At 38.2% G+C, this 16,447-nt stretch overlaps 1 protein-coding gene across 4 annotated transcripts in view; it reads left to right on the top strand.

The window, feature by feature from the left end:
• The window catches only part of LOC134661687 (homeobox protein araucan), a 116,339-nt gene that overhangs the window by 73,659 nt on the left and 26,233 nt on the right, over positions 1–16,447 (top strand). For all 4 annotated transcript variants that reach the window (XM_063517845.1, XM_063517847.1, XM_063517846.1 and 1 more), the window contains exon 2: positions 4,239–4,607. In XM_063517845.1, coding sequence (XP_063373915.1) covers positions 4,239–4,607 — 369 coding nt within the window. The remainder of the gene's footprint in view (positions 1–4,238; positions 4,608–16,447) is intronic.

The following is a 16,447-nucleotide window of genomic DNA, read 5'->3' on the forward strand; positions in this document are numbered from 1 at the left end:
GGGGACGGCGGCCGTTGTCCGAAACTCATCAAATATTGATAGCGGACTGAAAGCGTACCGACTGTACCTGTGATGTAGCGAGCCATCCAATTCGAAAGATTTACCTACTAGACGAATACCAAATGAGACCACGCCCTCGGCAGTGCAGGCTGTGCAAAGAAAACAGCTCGTAGCTTCGGCTTCGGCATGTGTTATCTACTTTACTATCCCTATAGCTACTTATTGAGTTATGAAAATAGGACGTTATGGAGAATTGATATTGATATATATTTATAAATATAAATCTGTTCTTGTTGCAATACGAGGTATAAATTAAAAGTAAGTTTCTATAGATACATTTTATTTCAGATTTTCTTATCAAAAATGCATAACAGTATAATATTATCTCTTCCACTACGTACCTATACCCTATACCCTACACCAAATTTGTAGGTATTGTATCGCCTAATTTATTTGATTACTGTAACCGCGGTTTATTTTAATTTTAATAAACAAATGTATTAATATTATTGTTACTTAACTGTCCCAAAAGAAGACATTAAGTACCTAGGTATTATAAGCTTTGCATATTCCGACCATAAATTTTAGTAGATGCCAGTAAAACATCACAGTTGCCGGGGCGATGATACTACTAAGAAACTTATTTTTAAAAAGTTGGCACAAAAGTAAATTTAGCTTGTAAACTTATATGAGTTATATGTATAGGTACTTACCTACTACCTATGTAATAAAAACGTTCAAGTAAGTAGTAAGAACGAAAGAAATTAACAAACAAGGAAATTATCCAACACTTTCAGTCACATAAATAAAATCAGTACCTACTTGACATACCTACGTCGTTGCACACGAGTTGAACACGATCCACGAGTAGCTACAATGTTTTTCTCAATAGGTATACAATTTCTTCTTTTTACCGAGATACTTTTTCAGATAGAACTTATGAGCACGTTATCACAGTGCAAACAAAATCTGCCCTTTCCTGTCCACATGACAAAGTGCTTCGCCTTGCGTTGATTAAAGCCCCCAAAACTCTGCAGGGACGAAAGCTGACACTCACTTTTCCAACAGAAATATCTTCACCAACCCCATTTCAAACTATCCTCCCACATAAAACATTATTAATCCTCACGAAGAGCGCCCCTCTCTTTGCTGAACACTCTTCATTTGACAGATTGGTCTGAATTACTAAAGCTTTTTTTTTTAATTTAAGGGCAATAGAAATCCCTGGATTCGTTACGAAGTGTTTGCACTGTCATCTAACTGGGATAGCTTTACGTCCAAGTAGTTTTTATTAGAAGTTTTGTTGACCTAGGCGGCGGAGCGAGCGCCCCTTGGTACACATTGATATAATATCGCTTATATTTGATTTGATCAACCCTCAGCACTGTTGGTTACAGATGCTTTGTTGTTGTTATAGATTTCCTCTCGGTTTGATTGCTCTTTAATAGATATTATTGCGCAGTGGTGCTTGCGATAGGTTGCTATTCGATAAAATGTAATGCAGTTTTTATTATAAAATATGTAAGCTAGACATCGCGTGTTATAATCTACGTTATCTGACGTCTAATCGCTTAACGCAGTTGAGTGTAAAGAACATTTTCTCACATAGCTTGAGACAGCATTAATGTGAATGCCTGGTAAAAAGTTAAAACAACATTTTTTGCTTCCTATAGTTACCCTAAGTACCATCGTACCGTATCACATGTCATTAGCGCACCAAACATGTATAAGTGCATATACAGGTACTGATAGCGTCGTAATGGTTCCGACAAAGCTTTTCAATAGCTAGACGTACCTCGGCAAATTGTCAGTGTCACACAGATAGCGGGGGTTTCAAACAAAGACAATCATGTATTAATAATAATGTTGGAACGCGATATCTAGCTCACGATAGGCGGACAAAATGTGATTTCACACTACATGAAACATACATTTTCCGTGGTGTTTCGGTGGTCGTGATAAAGGTCGGTTTCGATTGGTAGTGCGATACCTAAACTCTAACAAGGCTGCTCCTAGTTCGCCCTCGCTCGGTGCGGACTCGTCCAGGGCGGTGGGGGGCGGCAGATATGCCGATTAGACTTGTATAGTTGTAAATATCAGTGTCGCGGCTATAATGACACATAGTGAACACGTTATCGTTGGATATAACTAATTACAGGAACGCACGCGATGCGATAGCGATGTTTACACAAACGGGGCCGGGTCTTTGTAATCGTAGCCTCGCGTCGAATGATGCGCGTCGCTGCGCTAGCTCGGGTTACCCGCTCTGACAAACTTACATGTGCTGGGTGGTAATTGGCTGGTTTAAGGGTCGACTCCAGAAAACGGCAAGACCAAATAAAACTATGCTAAACACATGATTACGTAACTAGTTACCTAGCTATATGTCAAACTTGAGGAAACGGTTCTTCTATTCTAACTAATCTTTCCTGTCCAACATCTGTGCCATTAAATAACAACATATACATACCTACCTACCTACATAGATCTAAAGTCTGTAAAACACGAAGTAACGTATGAAAAATATGAAAATCTAAATAAACTCGTATCTTAGTACGCCAAATACGCCATTACCTATAGTGCATGCACTGTACATTTAGTAACGACGTAGTACCTAACCTATTCAGATATTGACCTTCTCAACTAAGATATTGACGCTAGCTGTACAAAACAAAGTGCCCTTTAAAGTCTTCTCGCTCTGTTTAAAGAAAACAAGCTGGAGGCCCTCATGTTAGTGGTTGAAGTGGGGTCCCATGTGTGCACAGTATCTTATGCTATTATTTCTGAGTCAAGCTCGCTCTATTGACCAAAATCTGTTGACGGCCTCTAGAGCTCTCGGCCTTTAATCTTTTGCCGACCGAGATTTGTATTTAAACGGGGTAAGTGTGTGTTCTGTGTGCTGGGACATCAGTTAATATAATTAGGTACTTTCCTTACCTATTTGTAGCTGTACTTTGTGGTCTGGAACTTCAACGTAATAGAGCTTATGTTGCTTTAAAGAAAATAATTAATAGTCGCCGCGCTTACTTATGAGTTCTCACAATATATTATGGGATTTACAAAGTATAAATAATATATATTTGATAATTAAGTTAACAAGTACTTACCTTAGTAATAGGCTCATAACCGACATACACATCTAGTGGATACGATCTACGATTCTACGTGATTTCCTGAATTAAACATATTTTGAACCTTTTTAGACAAATGTATAAAACCGTCGATTGGCAACAAGATGATATTTATTCGATGTAATTTGACCCAAGTGAGCGACACTGTGGTTTTGCCAATTAAATGTCGAGACTCTAATCTAATTAACATTTTTTTCTATCTAGTAAAAAAAAAGTTTTACTGGAAATTTTTGTATTAATTTCACTGGACACGTGTTTATTCTAGGAAACGATCAGAACATTCCTACCCCATGCAGTATTTCAGTATTTTCTGCTAATAAAGTAACATATTTCAGTCACCAGCACGCCGCTAAACATGAGGTACATAACAATCCCACGTGGGCGTCAATAACATTTCCAACCGAAATTATTGACCACTGCCGCAAAATATACTTCTAAATAATAGACATGAACCAGAGACTACATTTAAAATATCAAATAAAAATATATTTAGCTACATACCTAGTCTAGAGGTATAAACAAAGAGAGCCCGTTGTATGGACTGTAGGCGACGATAGGTGTACTTACTTGTATATAAGTATCCAGGGATCGGATACCGGTATTTTTTGTATGGGAACGGAAACGGTATTTTTTCGTTCTTTGCTAATTACTTCATTTCTAATTGGACAATCTAATAATACGAAGTCGTAACCTAAAAACATAACTGAGTCCTATATTTCGAGTATAAAATAATTCGAAAAATATGGGTATTTCTAAGTTTTTGCAAAAAACCGGTTCCGATCCCTGTAAGTATCAATCCTATACCTACGTATCACAGAAATATTATAAGTATGATGGCAGTAGCAAACTACAAAATAAATAAAACCGCCAAGGTGCGTGTAGGATCACGCATAATGGGGGGTTCTGTGAGTTTATATGATATGAAAACAGAACTCCAGTCACTGATATAAGTTTAAACTAACTAATTAAAATGGCTGACCCATAGGTACAGACAGACAAACGTAGGTACACGACGAATTCCGTTTTCATAAAGGAACATCATCAGTTTCAATATTTACAACCTTTTTTAGGAAACTAGAGTGAAAATGTTTGATTGTTTGATTGCAGTTGCTCGTGGGCAGCAGCGGGGCGGGCGCGGGCGGTGCGGCCACGTCGCCAGACGGGGGCTCCAACTCGGCGCCTCCGCTGTCGCCAGGCGGCTCCGCCGTGGCCGGCGGCGCGCTTTCCCCGGGCGCCGGCAGCCACGCCAGCACCCCCGCAGCCTCCTGCTGCGACACGCCGCGCCCCATCATCACCGACCCCGTCTCCGGGCAGACCGTCTGTTCCTGCCAGTACGACGGCGCTCGCCTCGCACTCTCCTCCTACCCCCGGCTCTCCAGCGCCGCCGTCGGCGTATACGGCACGCCGTACCCCTCCACCGACCAGAACCCCTACCCTAGCATCGGCGTCGACAGCTCCGCATTCTACTCCCCATTGGTATGTAGCATCGCAATATTCAATATTAAGATCTTGAATTAATTTCCACTCACCGACAAGATCTTAATAAGGCAAATCTAAACCTTTAATAAAATCCATATCGAGTTTGCCTCGGCGCGCAGTTGTATCTAGGCGCAGCGTTAACATCGAATGTTATTCCCTGCCTATACTGTGCAAATTGTTACGAATAGGTCGTTTGCAGTTTGTCCGCATAGGAGGCCGGGTTTATCGCTCTCAGTACAACGTGTTTGGCTTTTCTGGCGAGCGAGAGGAGAGCACCAGAACCGGTCCGGACGCGCCGGGCCAGAAAACCACCGACACCTCGCAGCGCGCGTCGCCGCCCTGTCACGACACATTAATATTTAAAACTCAACAGAACCCAAAAAACAAACCGCCATTATTATACCAATTACGTTTATCTCAGTTAAGTTTTATATGACGTCTCAACTTAATGCTCAAAATGTCAAATGACTCGTTCGGTTTTCTCCCTTTCATTTGAAGATTTTGAATGTCAATAAATTATATCCCGAGCCCGCTTTATTATGAAGAATGTTACGAAGCGAATCCAATTTGTGGTTGCGCAAAGAATGACTTGCGCTACTGTTCAGTTTAACACCTTGTTTGGTGCAAGGGGGACAAATGGGCGGTCGTCGCATGCGGCGGGCATAATCCCTATAAGGGTCTATAGCCGCCCGAGGAATCGATTGTGCACTTGGAAATCGGAACTCGAAATATTTTTTAATCACTTAGAAACTGGTCGCGGATTTCACCGGGATCAATTCGAAGCGTTTTATCCCATCGACATTAGGCGGGGCGAGGCATATGTGAAATCCGTTAAACCTACAAAATCCTATTGAACAAAACATGATCCGATTTTTGTCAAGTGCTAAGAGGAAGTTTTGTGGCATGTAATCTTGCTGTGTAGCGTTCATAACGGAAGTTTTCACCGACCATGACGCTTGGCTCCATTTAAGATTTTAGTTCACTTCTTTGTTTAGTGTTTTTCGTCGCGGTTTACATATTGCGATGATGTAGCTTTAAGGTTTTTGCAGATCGCGGCGTAGATAGGATGTTAAAACCCGAAATTATTCCAGAACTCGCACTTAAATGTAAAATAAAGAGTTCGTTCAACTCGGTAATTATAATATCATCTGACAACTCGTGTCGGTAATTGTGGATGCATCCCAAATCGCGCTTCTGATCTCTATCTGTCATTGTATTTAACGAGCCCGTAGCTGCCTACGAGTTCACTGTGACCCTGCATGCATGTTTAATAACAGGTGTTTAAATGTATGTACTGTCATTGTGTGCTCTGTGCTCATACCTAACTCACGACAAGCCGAGCCTGTTCCGTGCAAGCGACAATTTAGCGAACAATGACGATGCTCTACCACAAATACGACGGTGCCTGTTTGTGGCTGCGTATGTCTAACAAGACGCTTCAGCTAACATAGTCTGTAGGATCTTCGGGATAGGGTTTAGTTTCTATTGGATGTAAATGCGATCGCGTGGAAAAAATATGCAACTGCCATTTTTGTACGCTCGCGACTCCGGTGGCGCCGTCTGTGCGACCCGCTAACAATACACCCAGCGCCATCTTTTATCTATTGTGCGCTTTTGATAATCAATAAAAGCGGGTTGTTTGTGCGGTGGCGTTTAATCTGAGGTTTCAATGTTGTTGACTGCGCGCAACAGTGAAATTAACACGTTTTCCATTCTAGTTTTAATAAACGGCATCATGTGATTTTATTGTGCAAAAACTCGGTAATATTTCCCCGTAATAATAATAAAGGCTTTAACGCTTTTTTAATAAAACATTCCCTTGTAGGTACAACCTCGGTTAAATTGTAATATTTCTTCTTCGGTTGAGACAATCAAGTTTTATGATACGACCAATAATGCTGCTCGGGTCGGCGCTCGCTGTTATCCGCAGGGCGAATAATGTTTGTTCGAGTGCGATTCTATTAAATGATCAAATGATATGATAGGACTAGGCGCGAACGCTCAAACATGAACCTAGATAAAGATCTTTACAAGGTATCTCAATTTTATTAACGTCAATATAGGTACTTGTACATAAATAAAACGAACGAAATGAAATCGAAAACACTTATACATACCTATAATGATGTATGTAAATCTGCCCCTAATTTACGTGTCATACAGACTAAACAGTACCTAGTAAGTATAATCTCGATTTAATAAAGTACTGGCAAATTGTTAGGAAGCTTAATATCTTTCGTCGGCATGTGCCCGCTTTATTGCGAACGGAAATCTTGGAGCACCCCATCCCCATATTGCGTTATGGCCGCCTGATAGACATATGACGGCGACATTCCAAATTAACTGCTACTCGTGAAAGCGCATCTGCTCTTTATGTTCATATACATTTTTTACTTTTAAGGCTCATCTCGATTGAGTGCCTATGCTGAGAACATATGTACTACTTAGGTAGGTACCTATGTACTCGTAACTATAAAAATACTTAACTACGACCGATCAATATGTACCTAAAAGGTACTAAATATTAACTAGGTACTAAATTGAGAAATTAGAAGAAAGAGCTTTTTAAAGTATACCTACCTGATTGGTAGGTAGGTAGTTATAGGTGCTTACCTATTGGCTAGATAAAATCATATATATAGAATCGTTATACACAGATCGTAGAAGATATAATCGTAGAAAGTGAAGCCACACGATATATATCTTACCCGACACATGGTTGAAGTGCAATATTGAAAACTCAACTAGTTATTCTCGGATGCTGCGACTACAACACGAGCAAAATCACACGAGTACGATCATCGCAAGATGAAGTGTGGCGTGAAAATATTCGTCTCGCGTGAGGCATTAGTTTCAATTCAACCATTTGGCGAAACAAACCGTCCCACGTTATTAAACATGCAAAACGTCTAGGTCTCGCCCGCGGAGGTATCATCAAAGCATTAGAATTATACTTTCCTTTTGATACATTTGAATAAACGAAAACTTTTACCCGGCCGCGCTTTTAACACAGATCTTAACTAAAGTAAACAGATACGGTACTCATCTAAAGGACAATTGAAAAAAAAGTTTCACGGCCGTTTCATTAGACATCGCGATTAAATTAAAAGTTAGATAAGCGGGAAAAAACGAGCAACGGCCCAGGCCGACTGTAAAAACGTAACAAAATGCCAATTTAAATAAGTCACTAATCTTAAGTCAAAGAGAATAAGTTTAGAAAAAGGAGAGCAGAAATTCAATAAAGAAGGGCGATGGAGCGAGACGGGATGTGCGCGGGCGACGGGCTGGACCGAGAAGGAAAAAATAAACAAATCTGAAGAGGAATCAGGCGAATTGAGAATAGCCATTAAGGTGTTAATGAGGGTCTTATTAAGCCGTCTACTCCCCGTGGGTGGTCGGCTTGTTGCCCGCTTTGTTCATTAATCACCGCGCATTAAGTCCGACCTAATTACCCGCCATACGATATACACTTACTTACTACTATTGTCACTTTTCGACTACTGTTTTAAGTTGCTATAAAGTCACCGTTACCGCCCCTCAGCGATAGTTTACGGCCTAATGCGCCTTGGGAGTCATTTGAATTGATACGGGGCAAACGTGAATTTTGGTTATTTAACCTATTTTTTATTCAATGCGTTGCTGTTTCAGAACTTACCTTTTGTTTTAAACAGGAAGAGTTATACTTACTGGTTATATATTGTAGAAAAATTGTAATTGGCGTAACTAAAAAAACAGAAGTATTCATTTGTCACACTTTTCCTTCAACGGTATGGTAAACCAATGAATACATAACAGTTTATGTTCATAATTAATTAATTACTATCACTAATGACTTAATATTTTTTTATCCTGCCTAACGAAGGTAAAGTCTACGGCTGTAGACTCAATCAATAGGTTGCAGGCAATGCGTGTAACTATACAATTACTGAATGTCCGGATCGACGAGGCCACTGACGACCGGGGGCTAGTCACTAGTTATCGATATTTATTTCAATATTGTTTTACATGTCACTAAAGTATTCTGTATGTAATACAGTCGTTGGCCAGAATGTAGAGATATAAAACAATACTTTAAAAATATAAAACAAGATTTTAATTCATAATAAATAAAAAATTAACTGACATCGAAAGTAGGTACGTTATCCAATGAGTAAAATTGCGTCAGTAACTTTTTTTAAATAAAACTAGAAAAATATTTTGTATGAAGCAGAAACGTCTGCAAACGATGCTATTAAGCTTAGAAATAAATTAAAAGTGATAAAATTCTCTGACTGGATTTACATATTACATACATATCCATACCTACTTATTACATATACTGGTATTCTGGTACCCACAACACAAAGCTTTTAAGCTTACTGTGGGACTATAGGCTGGTTAGAGTAAGATTGTACCGGATAATATAAAAAAGCCAACAAATTACATACTTATAGTAATTCATTATTATCATATCTTTATACGCATTAGAAATATAGTTATCCTATCCTATTATTATCCTACTATTAATCGCTGATCTCATCATTGACCACGCCATATTGGCATATGATTATTGCAAAGTCTAGAATTTTACCACTGTGCCTAAATACATACATAAAAGTAAAGTTGACCCCACAGGAATATGACCCACATACTTACCAGTTAAGTTAAATCAGAATGCATGGATTACAATAAGTCGGGTTTACTTCAAAATAATAATTCGCTTTTATTTTTTTGTTGCAAACTTAAGCATAAATATTTAAAGTTTATCGCCGTATTACATCATTGCTATACATACTTATAACGGAAATACGAACTTATGTTCAGGTGACCCCACGCTGCTTGAAGAATGACTCTATAAAAAGTGTTCTAATCAGCTATAAACATCTACTTTAAGCCTATAGAAACATGAATACGCAAAAGCCATTTCGCTTAACGGAAATTGCTGTGCACGATTGCATATTATCGTTAAAGTGCTTTTGGACAGTTCGTAAAACGTCCGATTTGTGAGTGAGCGAGTCGCGTGTAGTAATACTGGGAACATATGTAGATGCACCATTACCTACTCTATTGCCGATCAATTAGTCACTGCAGCCTCACTGTCTGACTAATGCTCTTGTTATATTTTATTTCTTTCCTAATTAACTTAGGATGGGAAAGCGGAGAACTCCGCTCACAAATAACGTGATCGATTGATATCTAGCTGCTTTGTTAATAAGGTTGAAAGTTACATGGAATTGTAAATGTCGCATCAGTTGCACATGTGTGCGTTCTGCCGGCCATGATGTCCCGGTACTCAAATATGTTAGTATTTATCGATATACTATAAATGGATAAGGTATCTTTAGATTGCGCGGCGTCATAGATAAGAGGGTGTTGATGATACTAATATCATAATGGATGTAGTCGTACTAATAAAGAACTAAATGCCGCTTCGAAAATATTATCACATATTTAGTTTTGAGAGTACAAAATACTTGTATAGTGATTATGGTTTTATTAGTTAGGTGGATATTTTCTTGTTGTTATTTGACTCAGTTTTAATCAAGTTATAATACAACAACTATTAATTGATCACGACTTTGTCCGCTTTGAACTCGCTAACTGCACTCCTTTACAAAATTATCTTATATGTATGTTAATATTGTTAATACACGTTAAAAGCTATCTGTGTGACTGTGTCTATCGAACTTCTTCCGAAGCCTTTAAATTAGCTATTTTAGTGGAATTGAGGAACTAAAATGTACCTACAACCTTTTAAATTGCCATTTTTTTCGGCTTCAGCCTACGGCATCATGTTTAGTAAGTATGATACACGAAAGATACTGATAATTGCATAACTCACAGACTTACATATGTAATTTTTTGTAATCTCGGCGTATCTCCCGCGGTAGAGGTATATATAATGTATGAGGCAATGGTGTTGCCGATGAAAATGGGTGGGCTTATCGGTAGGTCTATCGGCGATTTGACACAAATTCGTTATACTTAGATTATGTGACAAGCGATAAAATGTTGTAAGGCACCGCCTTGCCGTGATTGACACCCGCTTGTTGACACAGCGATATGACGTAGGTGGGGTACCTACTTCTGTGCTGCGCTTATCTACCGGCCGGCATTGTGGCGATACCATCTAAGTGCTGGATGAACGACTTAGCGCTAGAAATACACTGCGTGTTTGCAAATCGATACGCCGCAGCTCTATCTGTGACAATGACGTTTTATAAACAGTCGCGGTCCAACCCTCGTCTCACCTCGAAAGCGTTAATTGCTCCGCAAATATACTCATCTTCGCACTAAGCGTTTACTTGCCGACTTTAATGACTGGGCAAACAGCGGCCGTGCGGTCAGCCGCCGGCTCGCTGCTAATAAATCTCTGGCTTTTCCCCGATTTCCCGGCGTCCCGCCGCGGCGCTGGCCCCCCGTCCGCCGGCACTCTTACACGCTTCTACTATAAATCAAACAATACCCTAGCTAAATGTATTTACTATTGTTTGAATACACTTCCAACACTATCATGGGCAGTATCTTGACCGCGGTGATGCGATAATTCACTCGATCATTTGCGGGGTCAGGTTTGGTGGCGTTAGTCAGCGGTCTCGGCAGCCGGAGGAAATGTGTTAGTTATGACCCTTTGTCTGCGGCGGAAGTGGAGGATATTGTGACCGGTTCCGAGCGAAGGCATTCGCGATCAATCTTAAGAGAAAAGATCTGGACGCGTCTCGGAGGAAGTGTGCTAATGCGTGGTTAGTGCCGTCGCCGGCTGGCCGCACTCTATTCGAACCGACTAATTGCCGTTTGCGATGGACTACCCTTGCACAGATAGATAATTTATAAATAATTGTCATGTTTTATTTTATTTCAATTAAGTTAAAGGAAACTTTATACTTAATTCTATTAAGGCGGGATTCCACCAGTGTGCGGCACAAGCATTTTCGTACTGAATATGCTTGTGCCGCACAGTGCCGCACACTTATGCAAACCCGCCTTTAGATATTTTATACAATTATGTATTATGGTTTTTTTAATTACTTATTATTCATATTTTGATCAGCTTTGTAAAAGGTGGCTTTTAAATTTGATGATATGATACTTGAATTCGTGTACATGGTGACCTCGAGCTTTATAATGTCTCTTCCCTAAAAAAAGATACACCAAAAATTATGGAATAACCCGTTGTTACAAGCGATTGAGCTCAGTTTATTTAATTCAGCAAACAAGACGCAATTAGGCGTGGCCAGAAGAGCCAAACATTTGTAACCCCAAATTATTAAATGATTTGCAACGTTGAACTTATGGCCAGAGGTACTTAGTGACTAGGGTGGATCAAGAAACCTTTTTTTTTTTAATTTTTCGATGGGCCACCCCCTCATTTTGTTTCACCTACATAATATATTATGTTGATAAAATATGCCAAAAAGTTTTGTAATTTTATCTCAACCACAACGGACGACAACGACGAAACCAATAATAAGTATAAAAGAAATTAGCCCGTTATGGATTTATAAGTTATGAAGTAGAAAAATTATTTATAATTTTTCCAAATAGAGATTTTTGAATTTCACTGATTTATTAAAATTTTACTAGTGATACTTACTTAATACTTAAATTACTTGTTCAGAATTGAAAACAATGTCCTAAATATTAATATCTGATGTGCATCAGTCTTCGTATAAACACGACTTGTGACCATTTAACAGCATAAAGGTGCTTATACAGTTCTTTATCTGACCGGAAGTGAAAAAAACGTGATGCTAAGTGTAATTTTTGTCCGGCCGACTCGCCCGACGAGCTAAGCATTAGTTGAATAAAAAATTAGATGAATAAAAAACATGGTGCCGATGAAACATGAGATAGTTTTAACAAGATATATTGTTTTTATTTTAATTTATTTTTTTAGAGTACAGCCTGTGAATAGTAAGGTTGACTTTTATTTAAGACAAAACGAGTAGATAAGGTAGACAAGTACCTAAATATTCATTGGAATTTAGTAGAGAGTAGGTACTAGAATGAAAACTAAATATGTAAAGTCTTAAACTGCCCAATCTATTTAATAGAGATTGTATTGGTTTTTTTTTTATAAAATTACAATGCACAACGAAATTACAAAAATGTTTTTTAGCGACAGCGGTTCGCCAAAAAACGCTGCAAATGATGTTAAAGGACTTAAAGGTATGAAAATCGGTACGATTGATCTTTAGGACATTTGAAACAATTTGACCCGAAGCACCAACAAATAAAAAAAAACGAGAGGAGTTATGACGTCTTCTTTTTTTGTATGGAATAAAAAAAATTGTTTAGAAACCTATCGTGTGTGGAATTAAACGAAAGGGCTTTCTGAGCCGATTCCAAAAATATGTCATATTATTACATCTCAGTCATTTTTTTTAATTATAATAAAAATAATTTTCAAAACATACCAAGTTTGGGCTTCTCCAGAATACAATTTTTTTTATAAAATATACCTCGAATTATACCTAATATCCTCATATCTAATCTTAATACAGCAATTTTGAAAATATTTACATTTAGTTTCTTTTTAATTTTTCAAAGTGTAATAATACCCCTGCCGAATACTCAATACGAGTATAATGTCATTCGGGTAAAATAAGAGTATTGAAACTTGGTTTACATGTTCCTTTGGTAATAATATCTAAGCTTTAAGTAAGAAAAAGTTCCGATGAGTGGGGGGGTGGAGAACTCGGGGAAAGGGGGGGGGGAGCGTTAAAGGTGAGTTTTTTCAGTTAATTCTTAAATAGATAATTTTTACTTCGTCTTATTGATTCCGAGATATAAGCGACATTCTGGAAAAGCCGTTATATATTAATTTTATGCTTTCTATTTAAATATTTAATTGAGAGATTCATAGATCACACTTTGTAAAACTGAAAAATTAAAAAAAAAAACTAAATGTAAATATTTTCAAAATTGCTTTGTTAGGGTTAGATATGAGGATATTAGGTATAATTTAAGGTATATTTTACAAAAAAATATTGAAGGGTATTGTATCTAGAGAAGCCCAAACTTGGTATGTTTTGAAAATTATTATTATTATAATTAAAAAAAATACTGAAATGAAATGATCGAATCGGCTCAGAAAGCCCTTTCGTATAATACTACACTATAGGTTTCTAAACAATTATTTTTAAATTCCATACAAAAAAAGATGACGTCACAACGCATCTCGTTTTTTTTTATTTGTTGGTGCTTCGGATCAAATTGTTCAAATGTACTAAAGATCAATCGTACCGATTTTCATACCTTTAACATCATTTGCAGCATTTTACTGAATTTCTCGGTGTACCGCCAGCGCTATTTATGTTACTGTGTAGAACAACTTCGTGCTATTTATGCTTTACCTCCATAAATACATAAAACGCGAATTGTACGCCAATCCTTGGTAATCAGACTAATGAACCGAAAGGTTAATTAAAGTTTTACAACACCATTATAATGGCTGCCTACTATAACGGACACAACATAGGCCGAATCAGCGGTCAAACGGTGATAAATTAGTGACAAACCGCACAGGAAGTTTACTATTACTTTGGGCCAAGACAAAAAATAAAAGCTGAATAGTTCAAGTGATCGATTTGTGTATTGAATTCAAAACTTATTACTATATATTTAGTAATAACTTTAAATGATAATTACTGATAGTAGTTTTTGAATATTAGCTGACATAAACTAAAACTAGTAACAAAATACATTTTCCAGAACATGAGGCATAGCTGACAGTTCTCAGCTGCACTATGTCCAGTTTCTTTGACATAATAATCCAACCAATTAGATAAAGCCAATCTCTGAAATGAAGTAACGAGTTAATTATGTTATCTGAGACGATTACCGCGCTCCCATCCCCATGTTGAGTTTGAGATTAACTTACTCAATGACAATATTTTAAAAGGTTCTCAATATGCGATCTAGGTTTTTATTTTACACTTAACAAAAAAACGTATCAGGATCTTGCGTTAGTTTCTTGTACGTGTAACTAATATGCGTTTTTTTTACAAAACTAGCGACGCGTTAGCGACTATAATATGCAAACTTAATTCCATAGATAATTATATTAATTGTTTATACATATTTAGGTATATGTACAACATCCATAACTCGGGAACAGTTATTAGTGTTTATCATACCCTTCCACCACCCAAATTCAAATCCAGGACGATTCAAATCCAGCTTCGTATTGGCAGGTATTGGGCAGGGGCAGTATTGATTAAGATACCTATACCATACTTACGTTAAATTTATTTTTTTAATTGACACTGACAAATAACGAAACATGTGAATCTACTGTTAATAGATATAAAAGATAAAATTCGAAAGCTGCATCTCTGTAAACAGGCTTATTTCTATACCCATCAGGTTTTTTGCCAACGTGTCACGTCACGCAGAAAAAAAGGGCAAACTTACCGTGAAACGACAAAGTTAACGCCGTTTATAATATTATGACACCGTTCCTTAATCGCACGACCACCGGGGCTCCGGCTCCAGTTTGGGGAATAAATGATACGTCAACAGCAACAATAGATGAATGAAGACGTTCTCGCATCTATCTAGTACTGTCAAAACGGTGCGCGAGTGGTGCTCGGGCCCGCTCGGCGTGCTCGCCAGCGAATGTTCGTGCGATTGCTCCGCAGTTGGTAAGTTAAGTTGCGAGTTTTTTGCGGGTTATTGTAGATTCGGACAGATGTCACGGGCAGGGAGGCCTCGACAAAAGCGCTCCGGGGGCGCTTTGTCCTCCCTCCCCCCACCATTAACCGACACCTCTCCATTCCAGTATCAAAATAATACATATAAATTATTCACTTTATTTATTAGAATGTTCATTGTAGAATAGTTATTGCTCTAAATGGTTTTTAATGTCCCTATTTTATAAGTAATTTATACGTCAAGCTTCACAGCTGCATTTTACCCTCGGCTATTAGCGGGGCATCAGATAAATGCGTTATACTACCACCCCGGAAACTCTTATGGGCTGTATTCAATTTGACTTATTAATTCGTATTCAGATGGATTCAATTTGGCCGCGTAAAGTTTTTGATGAATTCATTAACATAGCTCGCGAGTAGTCGCTTAGACGTCTCGAAGTGAGACGCAGTTGCGGTCGCGGCCGCGGCTCACCCGAGCCGCACCGAATCAATCACGGAGGCTCAATAATTGATCTCCCCTAATTACGTTTCCCCCTCGCGGCTCATTAAAGACAGTCTGTTGTTTGTTCTCCTAATTAAAGTGGAGGTTTATCGGCCAGCCTCTAATTGATATCATTGCTGTTTACGATCATTGAGTTACGAGCCCGATCGATCCAGTTCGGCACTTAAACGTGACCGCACACGGCCTCGGCGCGCGACTTGTTTAATCCCGCTTTATTGTTTATTTATTTATGGGAAGTCATTTACGACATGCTAATTCGCGTTTGAATTAAACTTCAAAAATAATCAACGTTGTCTGGGCGCTTGATGAAATAAGAAAAGGGAGATACATGAGTATGGTGACACAAAAGGCTTTCTTTATTTTATTTGATCGGTTATGTAAAATCGTTCATGATGTGTAAATAAGCAAATAAATGATAAGGTTTGTAATAATGAAACAAGTCTGGCAAAACCTATTTCATCGTAACTGACTGTAAGCAAAGCAAATTGCAATTATGAGCAATCGTTCATTTTAATAATGCGTGCTGTTAGTGCATTGATTAAGTACACAATATCATGCCCAATAAAATAATATCAACTCGATGGCGGCGTCAACGTTCTGCCAACTGGAAAATAACCAATTCCGTTTAAATCACAATCTAGCAATTCTTTGATACCCGTGAAATTGCCGTAACGAAATAAATGTTAAATAAAACGTAAAAT

This window comes from Cydia amplana, chromosome Z (genome assembly GCF_948474715.1).
Source record: "Cydia amplana chromosome Z, ilCydAmpl1.1, whole genome shotgun sequence".
NCBI lineage: Eukaryota > Metazoa > Arthropoda > Insecta > Lepidoptera > Tortricidae > Cydia > Cydia amplana.